At 45.9% G+C, this 15,960-nt stretch overlaps 1 protein-coding gene across 1 annotated transcript in view; it reads right to left on the bottom strand.

The window, feature by feature from the left end:
- LOC140468773 (transmembrane channel-like protein 3) overlaps positions 1 to 15,960 on the bottom strand; it is a 132,728-nt gene that overhangs the window by 11,296 nt on the left and 105,472 nt on the right. Inside the window, exons 17-21 of the mRNA XM_072564798.1 lie at positions 8,518 to 8,628; positions 8,264 to 8,389; positions 5,917 to 5,995; positions 5,769 to 5,811; positions 2,279 to 2,534 (exon numbers count right to left, since the gene is read on the bottom strand). Of these exons, the coding sequence (XP_072420899.1) occupies positions 2,279 to 2,534; positions 5,769 to 5,811; positions 5,917 to 5,995; positions 8,264 to 8,389; positions 8,518 to 8,628 (615 nt within the window). The remainder of the gene's footprint in view (positions 1 to 2,278; positions 2,535 to 5,768; positions 5,812 to 5,916; positions 5,996 to 8,263; positions 8,390 to 8,517; positions 8,629 to 15,960) is intronic.

Below are 15,960 nucleotides of genomic sequence, written 5' to 3'. Positions count from 1 at the left end.
GCTGGCAGATCATAAATACTGGCCTTATGACCAGCACACACACAGAGGAAAACTGGAAATAGAACACAGAACATAGAACATAGAACAATACAGCACAGAACAGGCCCTTCAGCCACGATGTTGTCCCGAACATTTGTCCTAGCTTAAGCACCCATCCATGTACCTATCCAATTGCCGCTTAAAGTTCACCAATGATTCTGACTCTGCCACTCCCACAGGCAGCACATTCCATGCCCCCACCACTCTCTGGGTAAAGAACCCACCCCTGACATCCCCCCTTCCACCCTTCACCTTAAATTTATGTCCCCTTGTAACACTCTGTTGTACCCGGGGAAAAGGTTTCTGCTTGTCTACTCTATCTATTCCCCGATCATCTTATAAACCTCTATCAAGTCACCCCTCATCCTTCACTGTTCCAATGAGAAAAGGCCAAGCACTCTCAACCTATCCTCGTAGGACCTATTCTCCATTCCAGGCAACATCCTGGTAAATCTCCTCTGCACCCTCTCCAAAGCTTCCACATCTTTCCTAAAGTGAGGCGACCAGAACTGCACACCATACTCCAAATGTGGCCTTACCAAGGTCCTATACAGCTGCAACATCACCTCACGACTCTTGAATTCAATCCCTCTGCTAATGAACGCTAATACACCATAGGCCTTCTTACAAATACTCATAATATTTAGTCATTTAACATGAAAAGTTATTTAGCATAACATTTTAAGGCTGTATGAAAGGCTTATGGAAGTAGCTTCAAACAATATAACTTTTATAATCTAAAAGACTTATTTTCTTGTACTGGAGTTTTCAAATTCTCTCTCACCCTGCCCTTGTTAAAGAAAAAAAGATGCAGATAAACATGATTTTACAAAATGGGGAGCTTAATATTCAAATCTGACCATTAACCTGGCTGTCTGTAATCTGACATTTTTAATCTATTGGATGTTTACTGATCTCCCTGTTAGTTGAACAGTCAATGCTCAGATGTGGGGAGTAGGCCTTTCTCTTTTCCAATTGTCTCGTTACAGGAATATTTTCCTCTGTCACAAACTGAAAAGTACTTTTAAGGTTACGGATCACAGCCAGCTCATCCCACACACAAACAGTCTGACCTTCTGCATTATTAACTGGTCATATATTATAATAAAATACAAAACACTTCGATCTGTGTGCTTCTTTAAATCAAGTGAAATGTCTTACCATTTCAACTCCTTTCCTTTAAGGACACATGTTGCAAACTGTAGTGACAGAGACCTTCAGATTAACTCAGTTAAAGTTTACCAATAGGAAATAATTCCCATTGGTTCTGGACAAGATGAATCCCCACATTATTGAAGGCACCAAGTCCCTTTGAGGAAAGATAATGGCCTGATTAGTGAAATGGAGGCTGACCTGAAAGTGTAGTCTTACCTGTTTATAGTGTGGGGCAGCCATTTTAGGGATTCATGAGATTTGGTGATGATGGAGACACTGGTCTGAGAAAACCATGGCCCTTTGCAACATAACAGAAACATGGAAACCAGGAACAGGAACAGGCCACTAGGGCCTGATGAACCTGCTTCACCACCCGGTATAATCATGGCTGATCTTCTATTTCAACGACATGTTCACATTTTCTCTCCATACCCATTCATGTCTTTGTTAAGCTTTTTACCTATAGATCTCTTTCTTGAATGTACTCAGTGACCCAACTTCCATAGCCTCCTGTGGTAGCAAATTCCATAGATTGAACACCCTCTAAATGAAGAAATGTTTCCTCATCTCAGTCCAAAATGATCAATTCCATATCCTAAGACCATGACTCCTCATTCAAGACTCTTCAACCAGGAGAAAAGACCCTTCTGGTCTATCCAGCCTTGTTAGAATTTAATATGCTTCAATCAGGTCCCCTCTCAATACTTCTAAAGTATAGTGAATACAGGACAATCATACCAATCTCTTCTCATATACAAGTGTCCTACAATTCCCAGTACCAGCCCAGTGAATCTCTACTGTGTATCCTCTTGCACACTCAATAAGAAATCCAAGGAAAATGAGAAAGAGAGACAGGGAAAAATTTACCACACCCTTCTTCAGTGTGGATGTCTAGTGAATGCAGCTCAAGCTGAGAGATCAGAATGGTGGCTCACTCTTTTCTCAAGCAGTTCCAACAATAACAATACTGGGTTTATAAGGAAGCTCAGCGAGAGACATTTCAGCAGGTGGACTTCTTTTCTTAATGCATATTGAATCAGAGCTGTTAGTAAAGTTAGAAACAGAGGACTCAAAGTGCTCTGACCTTGGGAAGGCATGCTCACGCTTGTGTCGTGAAGTTGCTGCTGTTGGAGTTTGAGTGAGGCTGGGAATCCGAGGGACATCCACATGAGCCAGCTGTTGTGAAATACTCGGAATGCGACTCCCTGCACTGACCGGGGAGTCAACATTCGCAACACTCCCATTCCTCCGAGGTGATGACTGAAGTGAAGACTCCTGGCTGCCCACCTCACTCTCACGTTCTGTTTTCTTGTCACCATCTTCCAAATGTTGGAATCGCGCTGGGAAAGGAAGATAAGGAAACCCTTTAGCAATGACATTGCTACCTGATATTTACTCAGTTAAATCCAATTGCCCTGGATATAACAAGTACAGCACTGTTCTGTTACATCATGCCACAATATGTAATATGTGCAAACCTTTGTGCGCTCAAAAGCTTGGATCCAAAATTCCAACAAATGCTTGACACAATTTTCTAACTAAGTGAATGTCAGAAAAAACCCATGTGTATCACCAACGTCCTATAGGGAAGGAAACTTGTCGGATTGCTGAACCATAGAGGGTTGCTCTTTGCAAACCAGTAATCCAGCCAACTGAGCTAAATGATCCCCAAAATGCAAGACCCCTGTCAAATAAGAGTCTTTATTATGAATCAAGAATTCGGTTTCTGGTATCTGAGCATCACCGACAAACATCCATATTCCATATAACTTCTGTTTTTCTGTTAGATTAGATTCTGTGAGGCCTCATTCCTGATGAAAGGCTTTTGAACCAAACGTCGATTTTCTTGCTCCTCGGATGCTGCCTGATCAGCTGGGCTTTTCCAATCTTGACTGATCTCCAGCAACTGCAGTACCCACCTCCACCCTGTTTTTCTGTGAGGTGGCTGGGACTTTTTAAATTCATTCACAGGCCAGTATTTATTGTCCAGAGAGCAATCAAGAGTCAACCACATTGCTGTGGGTCTAGAGTCACATGGAGGCCAGACCAGGTAAGGATGGCAGTTTCCTTCCCTAAAGGACGTTAGTGATACACATGGGTTTTTTCTGACAACCAACAGCGGATTCATGTTCATCAGTCGACTCTTAATTCCAGACACATTTTTAAAATTAAATTTAAGTTCCACCATCTGCCGTGGTAGGATTTGAATTTGGTTCCCCATAACATCCTGGGTCTCTGAAGTAACAGTCCAGTGATAACACCACTAGGACATCGCCTCCCCTAAGTGTTAATAGAGTTAACTATTCTTTAAAATAATGTTATGGGATATTGTGTGTTCACCTGGACAGGCAGATGGATCCTTGGTTTAACACCGCATTCGAACATTGAACCTCTGACAATGCAATGCTCCCTCAGTACTTGGCAGAGTCAGTTTAAGGTGCTTGAATCGTATTCAAATGACTGTTAGATTGAGATGGGAGCTGGAGGGTTGGTCATTCTTCATTAACACTGGGCTGGTGTCCTGGTAAATGGAGATAGGCATTCCGGCCTGCTACCCTCAGCAGCTTCCAACCTCCGATACCACGTGCTGCTAGCTGTCTGTGGTGAGCCAGAATCTCTCTCACTCCCCCCTCATCCACTCCCCCGTTTCCTTGAAATGGGTGGGAACCATTTTTAAAGGGGTCACGTCTGTCGAGTCAAAGTTTTGCAACTTCATTCTCCCTCCCTCCAAGGATATCCAGCCCTGAAGTGTGGAAGAGGTGCTGATATTCTAACAAATGTCAACATGTTCCCAAGGCCAGGAAGAAAATGGAGGGGGAGAATGGACTCATTTTCTTCCTTTTTTAATTGGGCATCTCCAGACAGATGATTCTAGATTCTTCATAATAAACATGGGTCTGAAATAGGATCCTTCCAAATCTCCAACTTCCCTTTGGATGAATAAGGCTCTCACTTGGGTGCACAGGATTTTTTTGAATTAGAATCCCTACTGCATGGAAACAGGCCATTCGGCTCAACAAGTCCACAACAACCCTCCGAACAGTATCCCACCCAAATCCATTCCCCTACCCTATTACTCTACATTTACCCCGACTAATGCACCTAACCTACACATCCCTGAACGCAACGGGCAATTTAGCCTGGCCAATTCACCTGACCTGCACATCTTTGGACTGTGGGAGGAAACCCACACAGACACGGGGAGAATGTGCAAACTCCACACAGACAGTCACCTGAGGCTGGAATCGAACCCGGGTCCCTAGTGCTGGGAGCCATCATGCCACCCCAAACACATCTTACACTTTGCCACTAACACTGGTCCAGGTCTGACTTTTACTTTTCCTGACATTGCATTGATCCAAGGTTTCACTTCCCTGAATACGCAGGAAGTTATCTACAGCATTATCTCTCAACTGTACATCATTCAGGTTCCAGAGTAACTCAATACACAAAGTCACATCGACACCGACAACAGTCAACTAAAAGCCCAATACTGCGGCTGCTGGAAATCTGAAACAAACACAGTGAACGCTGGAGAAACTCAGCAGGTCTGGCAGCCTCTGGCAGTGAAGAGAGAAACACAGTTAATGTTTCAACCAATAGTGACCAATGTCCTGAGGGAGAGTCATACCAGAGTTGAAATGTTAACTCTGTTTCTCTTTCCACACATGCTGCCAGACCTGCTTAGTTCTTCCAACATTATCTGACTGCTTCAGCATTAATAACAAGTTTGATGGAAAATATAAACACAGCGACTGGAGGGTTTCAGTTAGAAGGAGAGGCTGGATAGGCTGCAACTTGTAGAAGTTTTTAAAATCACAAGGGGCATAGATAAGGTGACTAGCAAAGGTCTTTTCCGTAGTGTGGGAGAGTTCAAAACTAAGTGGTCTATTTTTAAGGTGAGAGGAGAAAGATTTAAACGGCACCTGAGGGGTAATATTTTCACATAGAGGGTGGCTTGCATGTGGAATGAAGTGCTAGAGAAGGCAATAGATGCAGGCACAGTTACAACATTTCAAAGATATTTGGACAGGTACATAAATAGGAAAGCTTTAGAGGGATATAGACCAATCACAGGCAAGTGGGATGAGTTTAGTTTGGGAAATTCAGTCAGCGCGGACAAATTGGACCAAAAGATAAAGGTGAGGACTGCAGATGCTGGAGGTCAGAGTCAAGATTAGAGTGGTGCTTGAAAAGCACAGCAGGTCAGGCAGCATCCCAGGAGTGGGAAAATTAACGTTTGGAATGATGAAGGGCTTTTGCCTGAAACATCGATTCTCCTGCTCTTCGGATGCTGCCTGACCTGCTGTGCTTTTCCAGCACCACTCTAACTAAATTGGACCAAAGGGTCTGTTTCCATGTTGTATGACTCTATGAATCTGTACAATGGAATGTCTGCTGCCTTTAATAAATAGCATGAAGTGATAGATTTGTTAGAGTTATAGAGATGGACAGCACAGAAACAGCCTCTTCAGTCCAACTCATCCATGCCAACCAGATTATAGCATTTGGGACTAGATTAATTTAGGAGATCTGGATAGGATATCTAGATATGAACTGAGAAGTTCTCCTACCAACTGCCATCTGGAATACTTTCTTTTTATCCTCTGTTCTTTCCTGCAGATAGAAAAGACACAAACATTGACATCTGTTCTCTGTTCTAATAGGGTTCACAACTGTGCAAAATCTTGAAAGTCTCAAAAGGTCAAAGCTGATACGTACAACTTGGAGCTGCATCCTGAGCTGATTGTTGGTAAACTTCAGTGAGCGTGCAATTGACTGGAGATAGTATATCAACATACTAGAAGAAAAAGGCCCAGTTAACAGATCCATAACATGAGCTGAAAATATCCATGTTAATAACATCTTTCCAATGTTGCATACATCAGTACACTATGTAAGGGTTAGCTCTGCCAGTCTGCAGTACATCTGAGCTGTATTTAACCAAGCTTTTGGCCACAGGAAGCATTGGCTGTGTCCATCAAGATCTTCTACTGAACAGTTTTAAGGGAGAAGAAAGAAGGCAGCATTTCACTGACACAGCAAAGTACTCTCAAAGCACAGTCATTGTTGTCATGCAGAAAATGCAGTAACTAATTTAGATCCAGTCAGATCCCACAAACAGAAAGGTAAATGTGACCAGATAGTCTGCTTGTTGGTTGAGCTCATAACAGAACAACCCCCTTTTTTGAAATAGTTTTATGGGATCCTTTACATGAACTTGTGGTGGAAACCATGTTTGTGTAACTGAAAAGGAAGGATACTGCATGACCAATGAAGTGACAGTGACAGAGTGGATTAATGCTGACAAAATCTCTGGACACCATTGTATAATGTCATCCAGTTCACCACTGACGGCGAACCATTGTACTTGGAGTGGACAACATTCTCCAATCCCACTCCAAAAGCTTGAATCATGTCTAGGCTGACAATCCCAAGCAGCAGCAGCAGCGACGCAGCACTATACCAGCGATACTGCCTTCTTTCAAATGAGACATTAAAATGAGCTTCTATCTGTCCTCTCAGGTAGATGTAAAAGATTCCGTGGAATCAGTGGAGGCAAACATGATGGGCCAAATGGCCTCGTTCTGCACCGTAATGATTCTGTAATTCTACAATCCCGTGGAATCACAGTTAAGAATCAATTCCAGGTGTCCTTGGAGGAGGAGCACACGGTGTCCACCAACACCCTGGAGTTGTTCAGGGAGAGGTGGGCGCCGCAGGGAGTGGAGTGTATTATTTCCCCCTCCAACTCTATTTTGATTTAGTCCCTGCCCTCCCCTTCACTGTTTGATCACACAGCATTGCCCTTTGATGTGAAGGGCAGTGCTTGTCACTGGCTACTCGGGTGTTTTCCTATCTTCCTGGTGGTGGAAATTGAATAAAGATTCGTACACCTTGTGTCTCTCACTGTGTCTCACACCTGCACACACACACCATGGGTGCTGGGGGAAAGAATAAGCACTACCACAGTTAGACGGGAGTGTGGGGGTTAAATTTAAAAAAAATGAACAGGAGATTTGCATTGCCCTTTGTGGAAGGCACTGCTAAAATAAAAAAAAATCAATTCCATTACTATGGGGTCTAGAGATACTTATAGGCCAGGCCAGGTCAGGTAAGAATGACTGTGTGGAGTTCTCCCCGTGTCTGCGTGGGTTTCCTCCGGGTGCTCCGGTTTCCTCCCACAGTCCAAAGATGTGCAGGTCAGGTGAATTGGCCATGCTAAATTGCCCATAGTGTTAGGTAAGGGGTAAATGTAGGGGTATGGGTGGGTTGCGCTTCAGCGGGGTGGTGTGGACTTGTTGGGCTGAAGGGCCTGTTTCCACACTAAATAATCTAATCTCTTCTGATCTAATCTAATCTAATGGCAGATTTCCTTCCCTAAGGAATCAGTTTTTTGTTAACAACAGTATGGTCACTATTAAACTCCATTTGCCTTTTAATTCAGATTTTTATTCAACTCAAATTTTACCATCTCCCATGGTGGGATTTGAACTAATGTTCCCAGAAGCATTGAATCCCTGCAGTACAAGAAGAGGCCCATCGAATCCTGTATCAACCCTCCAAAGAGCATCTCACCGTATCCCCGTAATCCTGCACTTCCCATGGCTAATCCACAGATCCTACACTTTGTTTGGACTGTTGGAAGAAACTGGAGCATCTGACAGAAACACACATCTTCCAAGGAGAATGTGCAAACTCCACACAGACAGACAGTCACCTGAGGGTTGAATCAAACCCGGGTCTCTGGTGTTGTGAGGCAGCAGTGCTAACTACTGAGCAACCACGTGGTAAATCACTAGCCTGAAGTTCTGGATTACTAGTCTAATGACATTTCCACAACACCAAAACGTGTGAAAAAAAATGCAATTTTGTCATTGCCTCTCTCTGCCGAAATATCAAATGGTAGAAATAACAAGTACCTCACTCATCCCTCTCATCTTTTCCAGGAGCTTTTTAATGGTAAGACATTCCCATTGTACTTGCACACAAAGGACAATAATGATTGCAAAGTTTACAACATGTAAGAGCCATAAATATAGTCTCACAGAGCCAAGTTTGTACTTACAAAAGCAGCAGGAGTGCAGGAAGAGCCACCACAGGGCTGGTGACATAACTCATCATGGTGTTAAACCAGGCAGGGAAATCATTGACTATCGTCTCTGATATAATGTCATAAATTTTATCTTGACCACTGTTTAAGAAGGAGAACAAGATCAGGATGAACATTGCGGTAATGGCTCTCAACGAACAGGGTTTCCTGTTCTATCATTGACAAATAAGAGCCTTTATGTGAAAACCTTTTTCTCAAAAGGCTGTTACCTAAATGGCCCACAGCTTGGGGAGGGTCGATATCTCGCGATAGCAAAGACAGTTGGTAGCATACACAAGAAAAGCATGAACAGAGTCATGGCCAGGTAGAAATTGTTGGATCTGGGAGGAAAGAAAATGCACAGTTCATTAGATCTTTTTGCTGTTTATCATTACTGACTGCAAAACTGGGTAGTATCACGGGGCCCCCACTCTCACTGTGGAATGTAATTCACTGACACAATGAAAAAAGTTGGGGGGAGAAATCAGTGCCTTTGGATCAGGCAGACCTAACCAATTGGATACAACATTGGCTTAAAGGTAGGAGGCAGAGGCTGGTGGCAAAGGATTGGACTGGACTGGAGGCCTGTGACAAGTGGTGTGCCGCAATGATTGGTGCTGGGTCCACTGCTTTTCGTCATTTATGTAAATAATTTGGATGTGAATGTAGAAGGCAAAGTTCGTAAGTTTGCAGATGACACCAAAATTGGAGGTGGAGTGGACAGTGAAAAAGGTCATCTCAGAGTACGATGGGATATGGGCCAACAGGCTGAGGAGTGGCAAGTGGAGTTTAATTTAGACTAATGTGAGGTGTTCAATTTTGATAAGACAAATCAGGGCAGGTCCTACACGCTGAGTGGGCAGTCTTGGCAAGTGTTGTCAAACAAAGAGACCTTGGCATTCAGGCTCATAGCTCCTCGAAAGTGGAGTCACAGGTAGATGAGACAGTGAAGGAGACATTTGGTATGCTTTCCTTTATTGGTCAGAGTATTGAGTATAGAAGTTGGGAGGTCATGTTGTGGCTGTACAGGATGTTGCCTAGGTCATTATTGGAATACTGCATGCAATTCTGGTCTCCCTGCTACAGGAAATATGTTGTTAAACTTGAAAGGGTTCAGAAAAGATTAACAAGAATATTGCCGGGGTTGGAAGATTTAAGCTATAGGGAGTGGTTGAACAGGCTGGGATTATTTTCCTTGGAGGGTCAGAGGCTGAGGGGTGACCTTATAGAGGTTTATAAGAATCATGAGGGACATGGATAAGGTGAATAGCCATGGTCTTTTCTCCAGGGTGGGGGGAGTCCAAACCCAGAGGACATAGGTTTATAGTGAGAGGGAAAAGATTTGAAAGGGTTCCAAAGGGCAACCTTTTCACACAGAGGGTGGTGTGTGTATGGGATGAGCTGCCAGAGAAAGTGGTGGAGGCTGGTACATAGAACATAGAACATAGAACAATACAGCACAGAACAGGCCCTTCGGCCCACGATGTTGTGCCGAACTTCTAACCTAGATTAAGCACACAATTACAACATTTAAAAGGCATCTGGATGGGTAAATGATAGGAAGGATTTAAAGGGGTATGGATCAAGAGCTGGAAAATGGGACGAGATTAATTTAGGATATCTGCTTGGCATGAACAAGTTGGGTTGAAGTGTCTGTTTCCATGCTGTATAACTATATGACTCCCAATTTTCAGGCAGCTAAAATCATTCTTAGATATGAAAACAACAGACTATAAGTGCTGAAAATCTGATACAAAACCAGAAAAATGCATAAATACTCTGGCAACATGTGTGGACAGAAAGAACTAACATTTCAAGTTGTTAATCTTTCATCCAAACAGAAAACTCTCACCTCATAATCCAATTCTCCATTGTGTGGTACTGATGCTATGGTGTGGTCTCAATGAAGTTATTTTCAGTCAAAGTACTCAGTACTTACTCACTTTATCCAACTTGGTGACCAAAGTTCACAGCTCTGTCCCAGTGAGAATGAAGGCTAAATGATCTTCATTCTCTGGGAATAACCCACTTGATTTAGACCGTGAGGACTTAGGTGGAAAACACATTCAAGAATAACAAATCTTCAGATGAGGTAAGAAATTCAAAGAGATTATATCCTTGTCTACATAAACCAGAACATTATAAAAGGAAGCTATTTAGCCTTTCATACCAGCTCTGTGAAAGGGCGATCCAATTCTCCTAATGTTTCAGGTCGGCCCTGCCATTTTCTTTTCTCCTTTTCTAATGATTTGAATATTATTTTTGAACTGTTCACTTCCGTTCCCAATCTGAATGACCCATTGGTTGAAGGTAGCTCTTGCATTCTGTCCCTTAGTTCTTTTACCAATGATCTTAAGTCTGTTTCTTCTGGTTGTCAAACCTATGCAAGGCAAGTGGAATAAACTCTGACCAAAAGCAATGACTATATCAGAGCAAGAGCTGGATTAATATTTGGTTTACACTTGGGTAGAGAGAGCACAGACAGATTCTGGATTAGTGGTGCTGGAAGAGCACAGCAGTTCAGGCAGCATCCAAGGAGCAGCGAAATCAACGTTTCGGGCAAAAGCCCTTCATCAGGAATAAAGGCAGTGAGCCTGAAGCATGGAGAGATAAGCTAGAGGAGGGTGGGGGTGGGGAGAAAGTAGCATAGAGTACAATGGGTGAGTGGGGGAGGGGATGAAGGTGATAGGTCTGGGAGGAGAGGGTGGAGTGGAGAGGTGGAAAAGGAGATAGGCAGGTCGGACAAGTCCGGACAAGTCATGGGGACAGTGCTGAGCTGGAAGTTTGGAACTAGGGTGAGGTGGGGGAAGGGGAAATGAGGAAACTGTTGAAGTCCACATTGATGCCCTGGGGTTGAAGTGTTCCGAGGCGGAAGATGAGGCACTTTTCCTCCAGGTGTCTGGTGGTGAGGGAGTGGCGGTGAAGGAGGCCCAGGACCTCCATGTCCTCTGCAGAGTGGGAGGGGAAGTTGAATTGTTGGGCTACGGGGCGGTGTCATTGATTGGTGCGAGTGTCCCGGAGATGTTCCCTAAAGCGCTCTGCTAGGAGGCGCCCAGTCTCCCCAATCGGGAGCAACGGACACAATAAATGACATTAGTGGATGTGCAGGTAAAACTTTGATGGATGTGGAAGGCTCCTTTAGGGCCTTGGATCGAGGTGAAGGAGGAGGTGTGGGCGCAGGTTTTACAGTTCCTGCGGTGGCAGGGGAAGGTGCCAGGATTGGTGGGGTTGATTGTAGGGGGGGCGTGGATCTGACCAGGTAGTCACGGAGGGAACGGTCTTTGCGGAAGGCGGAAAGGGGTGGGGAGGGAAATATATCCCTGGTGGTGGGGTCTTTTTGGAGGTGGCAGAAATGTTGGCGGATGATTTGGTTTATATGAAGGTTGGTAGGGTGGAAGGTGAGCACCAGGGGCATTCTGTCCTTGTTATGGTTGGAGGGGTGGGGTCTGAGGGCGGAGGTGCGGGATGTGGACGAGTTGTGTTGGAGGGCATCTTTAACCACGTGGGAAGGGAAATTGTGGTCTCTAAAGAAGGAGGCCATCTGGTGTGTTCAGTGGTGGAACTGGTCCTCCTGGGAGCAGATACGGCGGAGGCGGAGAAATTGGGAATATGGGATGGCATTTTTGCAAGAGGTAGGGTGGGAAGAGGTGTAATCCAGGTAGCTGTGGGAGTCGGTGGGTTTGTAAAAAATGTCAGTGTCAAGTCGGTCGTCATTAATGGAGATGGAGAGGTCCAGGAAGGGGAGGGAGGTGTCAGAGATGGTCCAGGTAAATTTAAGGTCAGGGTGGAATGTGTTGGTGAAGTTGATGAATTGCTGAACCTCCTTGCGGGAGCACGAGGTGGCGCCAATGCAGTCATCAATGTAACGGAGGAAGAGGTGGGGAGTGGTGCCGGTGTAATTACGGAAGATCAACTGCTCTACGTAGCCAACAAAGAGACAGGCATAGCTGGGGCCCATACGTGTGCCCATGGCTACCCCTTTGGTCTGGAGGAAGTGGGAGAATTCAAAGGAGAAATTGTTAAGGGTGAGGACCAGTTCGGCCAAACGAATGAGAGTGTCAGTGGAAGGGTACTGTTGGGGACATCTGGAGAGGAAAAAACGGAGGGCTTGGAGGCCCTGGTCATGGCAGATGGAGGTGTAGAGGGATTGGATATCCATGGTGAAGATGAGGCGTTGGGGACCAGGGAAACGGAAGTCTTGGAGGAGGTGGAGGGCGTGGGTAGTGTCTCAAATGTATGTGGTGAATTCCTGGACTAGGGGGGATAGGACAGTGTCAAGGTAGGTAGAGATGAGTTCATTGGGGCAGGAGCAGGCTGAGACAATGGGTCGGCCAGGGTGATCAGGCTTGTGGATCTTGGGAAGGAGATAGAACTGGGCAGTGCGGGGTTCCCGGACTATGAGGTTGGAAGCTATGGGTGGGAGATCTCCTGAGGTGATGAGGTTCTGTATGGTCTGGGAGATGATGGTTTGGTGATGGGGGGTGGGGTCATGGTTGAGGGAGCAGTAGGAAGAGGTGTCCTCGAGTTGGCGTTTGGCTTCAGCGGTGTAGAGGTCAGTGCGCCAGACTACCACTGTGCCCCCTTTATCTGCTGGCTTGATGGTGAGATTGGGATTGGAGCAGAGGGATTGGAGGGCTGCGTGTTGTGAGGGTGAGAGGTTGGAGTGGGGGAAGCGGGTAGACAGGTTGAGGCGGTTAATGTCCCGTCGGCAGTTGGAAATGAAGAGGTCGAGGGCAGGTAATAGGCCAGCGCGGGGTGTCCAGGTGGATGCAGTGTGTTGGAGGTGGGCGAAGGGGTCCTCGGAAGGTGGGCGGGAGTCCTGATTGTGAAAGTAAGCTCGGAGGCGGAGGTGACGGAAGAATTGTTCGACGTCATGGCGTGTATTAAATTCATTGATGCGTGGACGGAGGGGGATGAAGGTGAGTCCTTTGCTGAGGACTGATCGTTCGTCCTCAGTGAGGGGGAGGTCTGGGGGGATGGTGAAAACTCGGCAAGGCCGGGAGCTGGGATCTGGTGTGGGTGTGGAGCTGGGAGTGGGGTCGGAGCCAGTAACTGGAGTGGGTGTGGTGGTGGGGGGAATGGGGGTGGAGTCATGAGCAGGGGTAATGTTGCCCTCGGGGTTCTGGGGTGTGGGGATAGTGACAGTGGGGTCTGTGGGGGGCATGTCAGCAGAATGCAGGTGAGTGGCGCTGGTGGGGGCAGAAGTGGTGGTGACCATGGCAGTAGGGGTGGCAGAAGTCACTGAGCATGTGGCATCAGCGATGATGTGAAGGGCGGAAGTGACGTCACGTGTGATGCATGAGGAATTGTGAGGGGTGGAAGTGGTTGTGGGAGTGGCCATGATGGGGGCGGAAGTGACATCATCAATCAGCGTGGGGATGGCAGCTGCATCAGCCGCATGGCTAATGGCGTCTGAGTAAATTCCGAGGCCAAGGGAATCTTCTGGAATGTTTGAGGAGCACTGGTTATGGAGGTGGGTGGATAAAGGTTTGCTGTACTTACAGTTTTTGATGTTTGAGATGGAATTGAAATACTGTTTGTTGAGAGTATGAATTCTCCTGAGGATGTAGTACAGAGTGGGTCCTTTGCAATTCTGAGAGAGTGTGGCCCTCAGCTGAGGCAGGGCTGACTGTAGAGAGGTTAGGTGACGGCACATTGCTGCAAGCGTGGAGCGGAGGATCTTGAAGGAGAACTGTTGCTGGTGTTTTTGAATCTGTAGTCTGTACTGTTTGTCCTGTTCGGGTCCGAACTCTGCTAGTTTAAAGGTGGTCCGGAATCCGTGTGGGATGAGTTGGTTATGGAGGCAGGCACTGAGGAAGCAAATGTGGCTGTGGTAGCGAGTTTGTTTCATGACATGGTTGAAGAGCTTCAGGGCAGAGGAAATGACCTGGGAGTTGCAGTGGGAGAGGGACTCCCTGAGGTTCTTGTAGAGAGAGGAGGCAAACTTCTTCAAGGCAGGCATCCTTGCAAGAGGATTTGCAGGAGGGTTAAAATCAACGAGGTAAAAACAAGGACTGCAGATGCTGGAAACCAGATTCTGGATTAGTGGTGCTGGAAGAGCACAGCAGTTCAGGCAGCATCCAACGAGCAGCGAAATCTACATTTCGGGCAAAAGCCCTTCATCAGGAATAAAGGCAGTGAGCCTGAAGCGTGGAGAGATAAGTTAGAGGAGGGTGAGGGTGGGGAGAAAGTAGCATAGAGTACAATAGGTGAGTGGGGGAGGGGATGAAGGTGATAGGTCAGGGAGGAGAGGGTGGAGTGGATAGGTGGAAAAGAAGATAGGCAGGTAGGACAAGTCCGGACAAGTGGGCATTAATTGCCTGTTTGAGGGGTTTACTTAGCATTGGGACAGGAAGACTATCAATGAGCCTCTCCAGTCTGAATTAACTTGGGGAGCGTGGGGTGGTGGGTTGCTTGCTGCTTGACTAAACGAACCCCAGACTCAAAATCCGCACTCATCTCACTAATAGCCTACACCAATTTACATTTTACAATTTACACTCAGCTCAAGGGATAAAAAGTCAGGAACAGATTGCAAATCGATGTCTTACTTCATCGAGAGTCTCCATATTGACATCTGAATCGAGCCAGGAGTAAAAATATTGGTGGGATAGGTAGAGAGATTTTGTTGCAAAAGAATCCAGACCTTGTAAACTTTGAGGTGCGCTTTCTAATTTAGTTCCACCTCCTAATAGTCTCTATGCAGGCCATCTTTCCCCGTGGCATTCAGACCTGTATGGGCCATGTCCACCGCATCCTCCCCGTTCCACTGCAAGTTCCTTTCTAGCCCTGAGCAGATATTCTACACCCTGAGATCAGACAGACAACACTACCATTTGGACTCTCTCTGTTAGTGACAGAGAACAGTGGAAATATCCTGCTCTACACTGTCAAGGAGAAAGTGAGGACTGCAGATGCTGGAGATCAGAGCTGAAAAATGTGTTGCTGGAAAAGCGCAGCAGGTCAGGCAGCATCCAAGGAGCAGGAGAATCGACATTTCGGGCATAAGCCCTTCTTGAGCAATCTGATTCCTGAAGAAGGGCTTATGCCCAAAACGTCAATTCTCCTGTTCCTTGGATGCTGCCTGACCTGCTGCGCTTTTCCAGCAACACATTTTCTGCTCTACGCTGTCACCTACCATCACTACCACATTCCCTCTGGCTTCTACACTCGAATGGTTTCAACAAAGAAAATGAACAAAAGAACAGAGCAGCACAGGAACAGACCCTTCGGCCCACCAAGACACTGCTGACACATACATTCATAAGATAGAGGAGCAGAATTAGGCCATTCGGCCCATTGAGTCTGTGCTGCCATTCGATCATGGCTGATATGCTCCTCACCCCCATTTTCCTGCCTTCTCTCTGTACTCCTTCAACCCATTACCAATTAAAAATCTGTCTAACCCCTCCTTAAATTAACTCACTGTCCCGGCATCCACTGGACTTTGGGATGGTGATTTCCACAGATTCACAACTCTTTGGGAGAAGTTGTTTCTCCTAAACTCTGTTTTAAATTTGCTTATCCGAAGACTATGACCCTTCATCCTGGAATGCCCCACAAGTGGACCCATCTATTTTATCCACACCATTAATCATCTTGAATGCCTCAATTTGATCTCCCCTCATTCTTCTAAATTCAAGAGAGTATCGGCCTGAACAGTTCAATCTCTC

The sequence above is a fragment of the Chiloscyllium punctatum genome, chromosome 48 (assembly GCF_047496795.1).
Source record: "Chiloscyllium punctatum isolate Juve2018m chromosome 48, sChiPun1.3, whole genome shotgun sequence".
Classification (NCBI taxonomy): domain Eukaryota; kingdom Metazoa; phylum Chordata; class Chondrichthyes; order Orectolobiformes; family Hemiscylliidae; genus Chiloscyllium; species Chiloscyllium punctatum.
The sequence above is the reverse complement of the archived record's forward strand: the minus strand, read 5'-3'. Positions and strand labels throughout refer to the sequence as shown.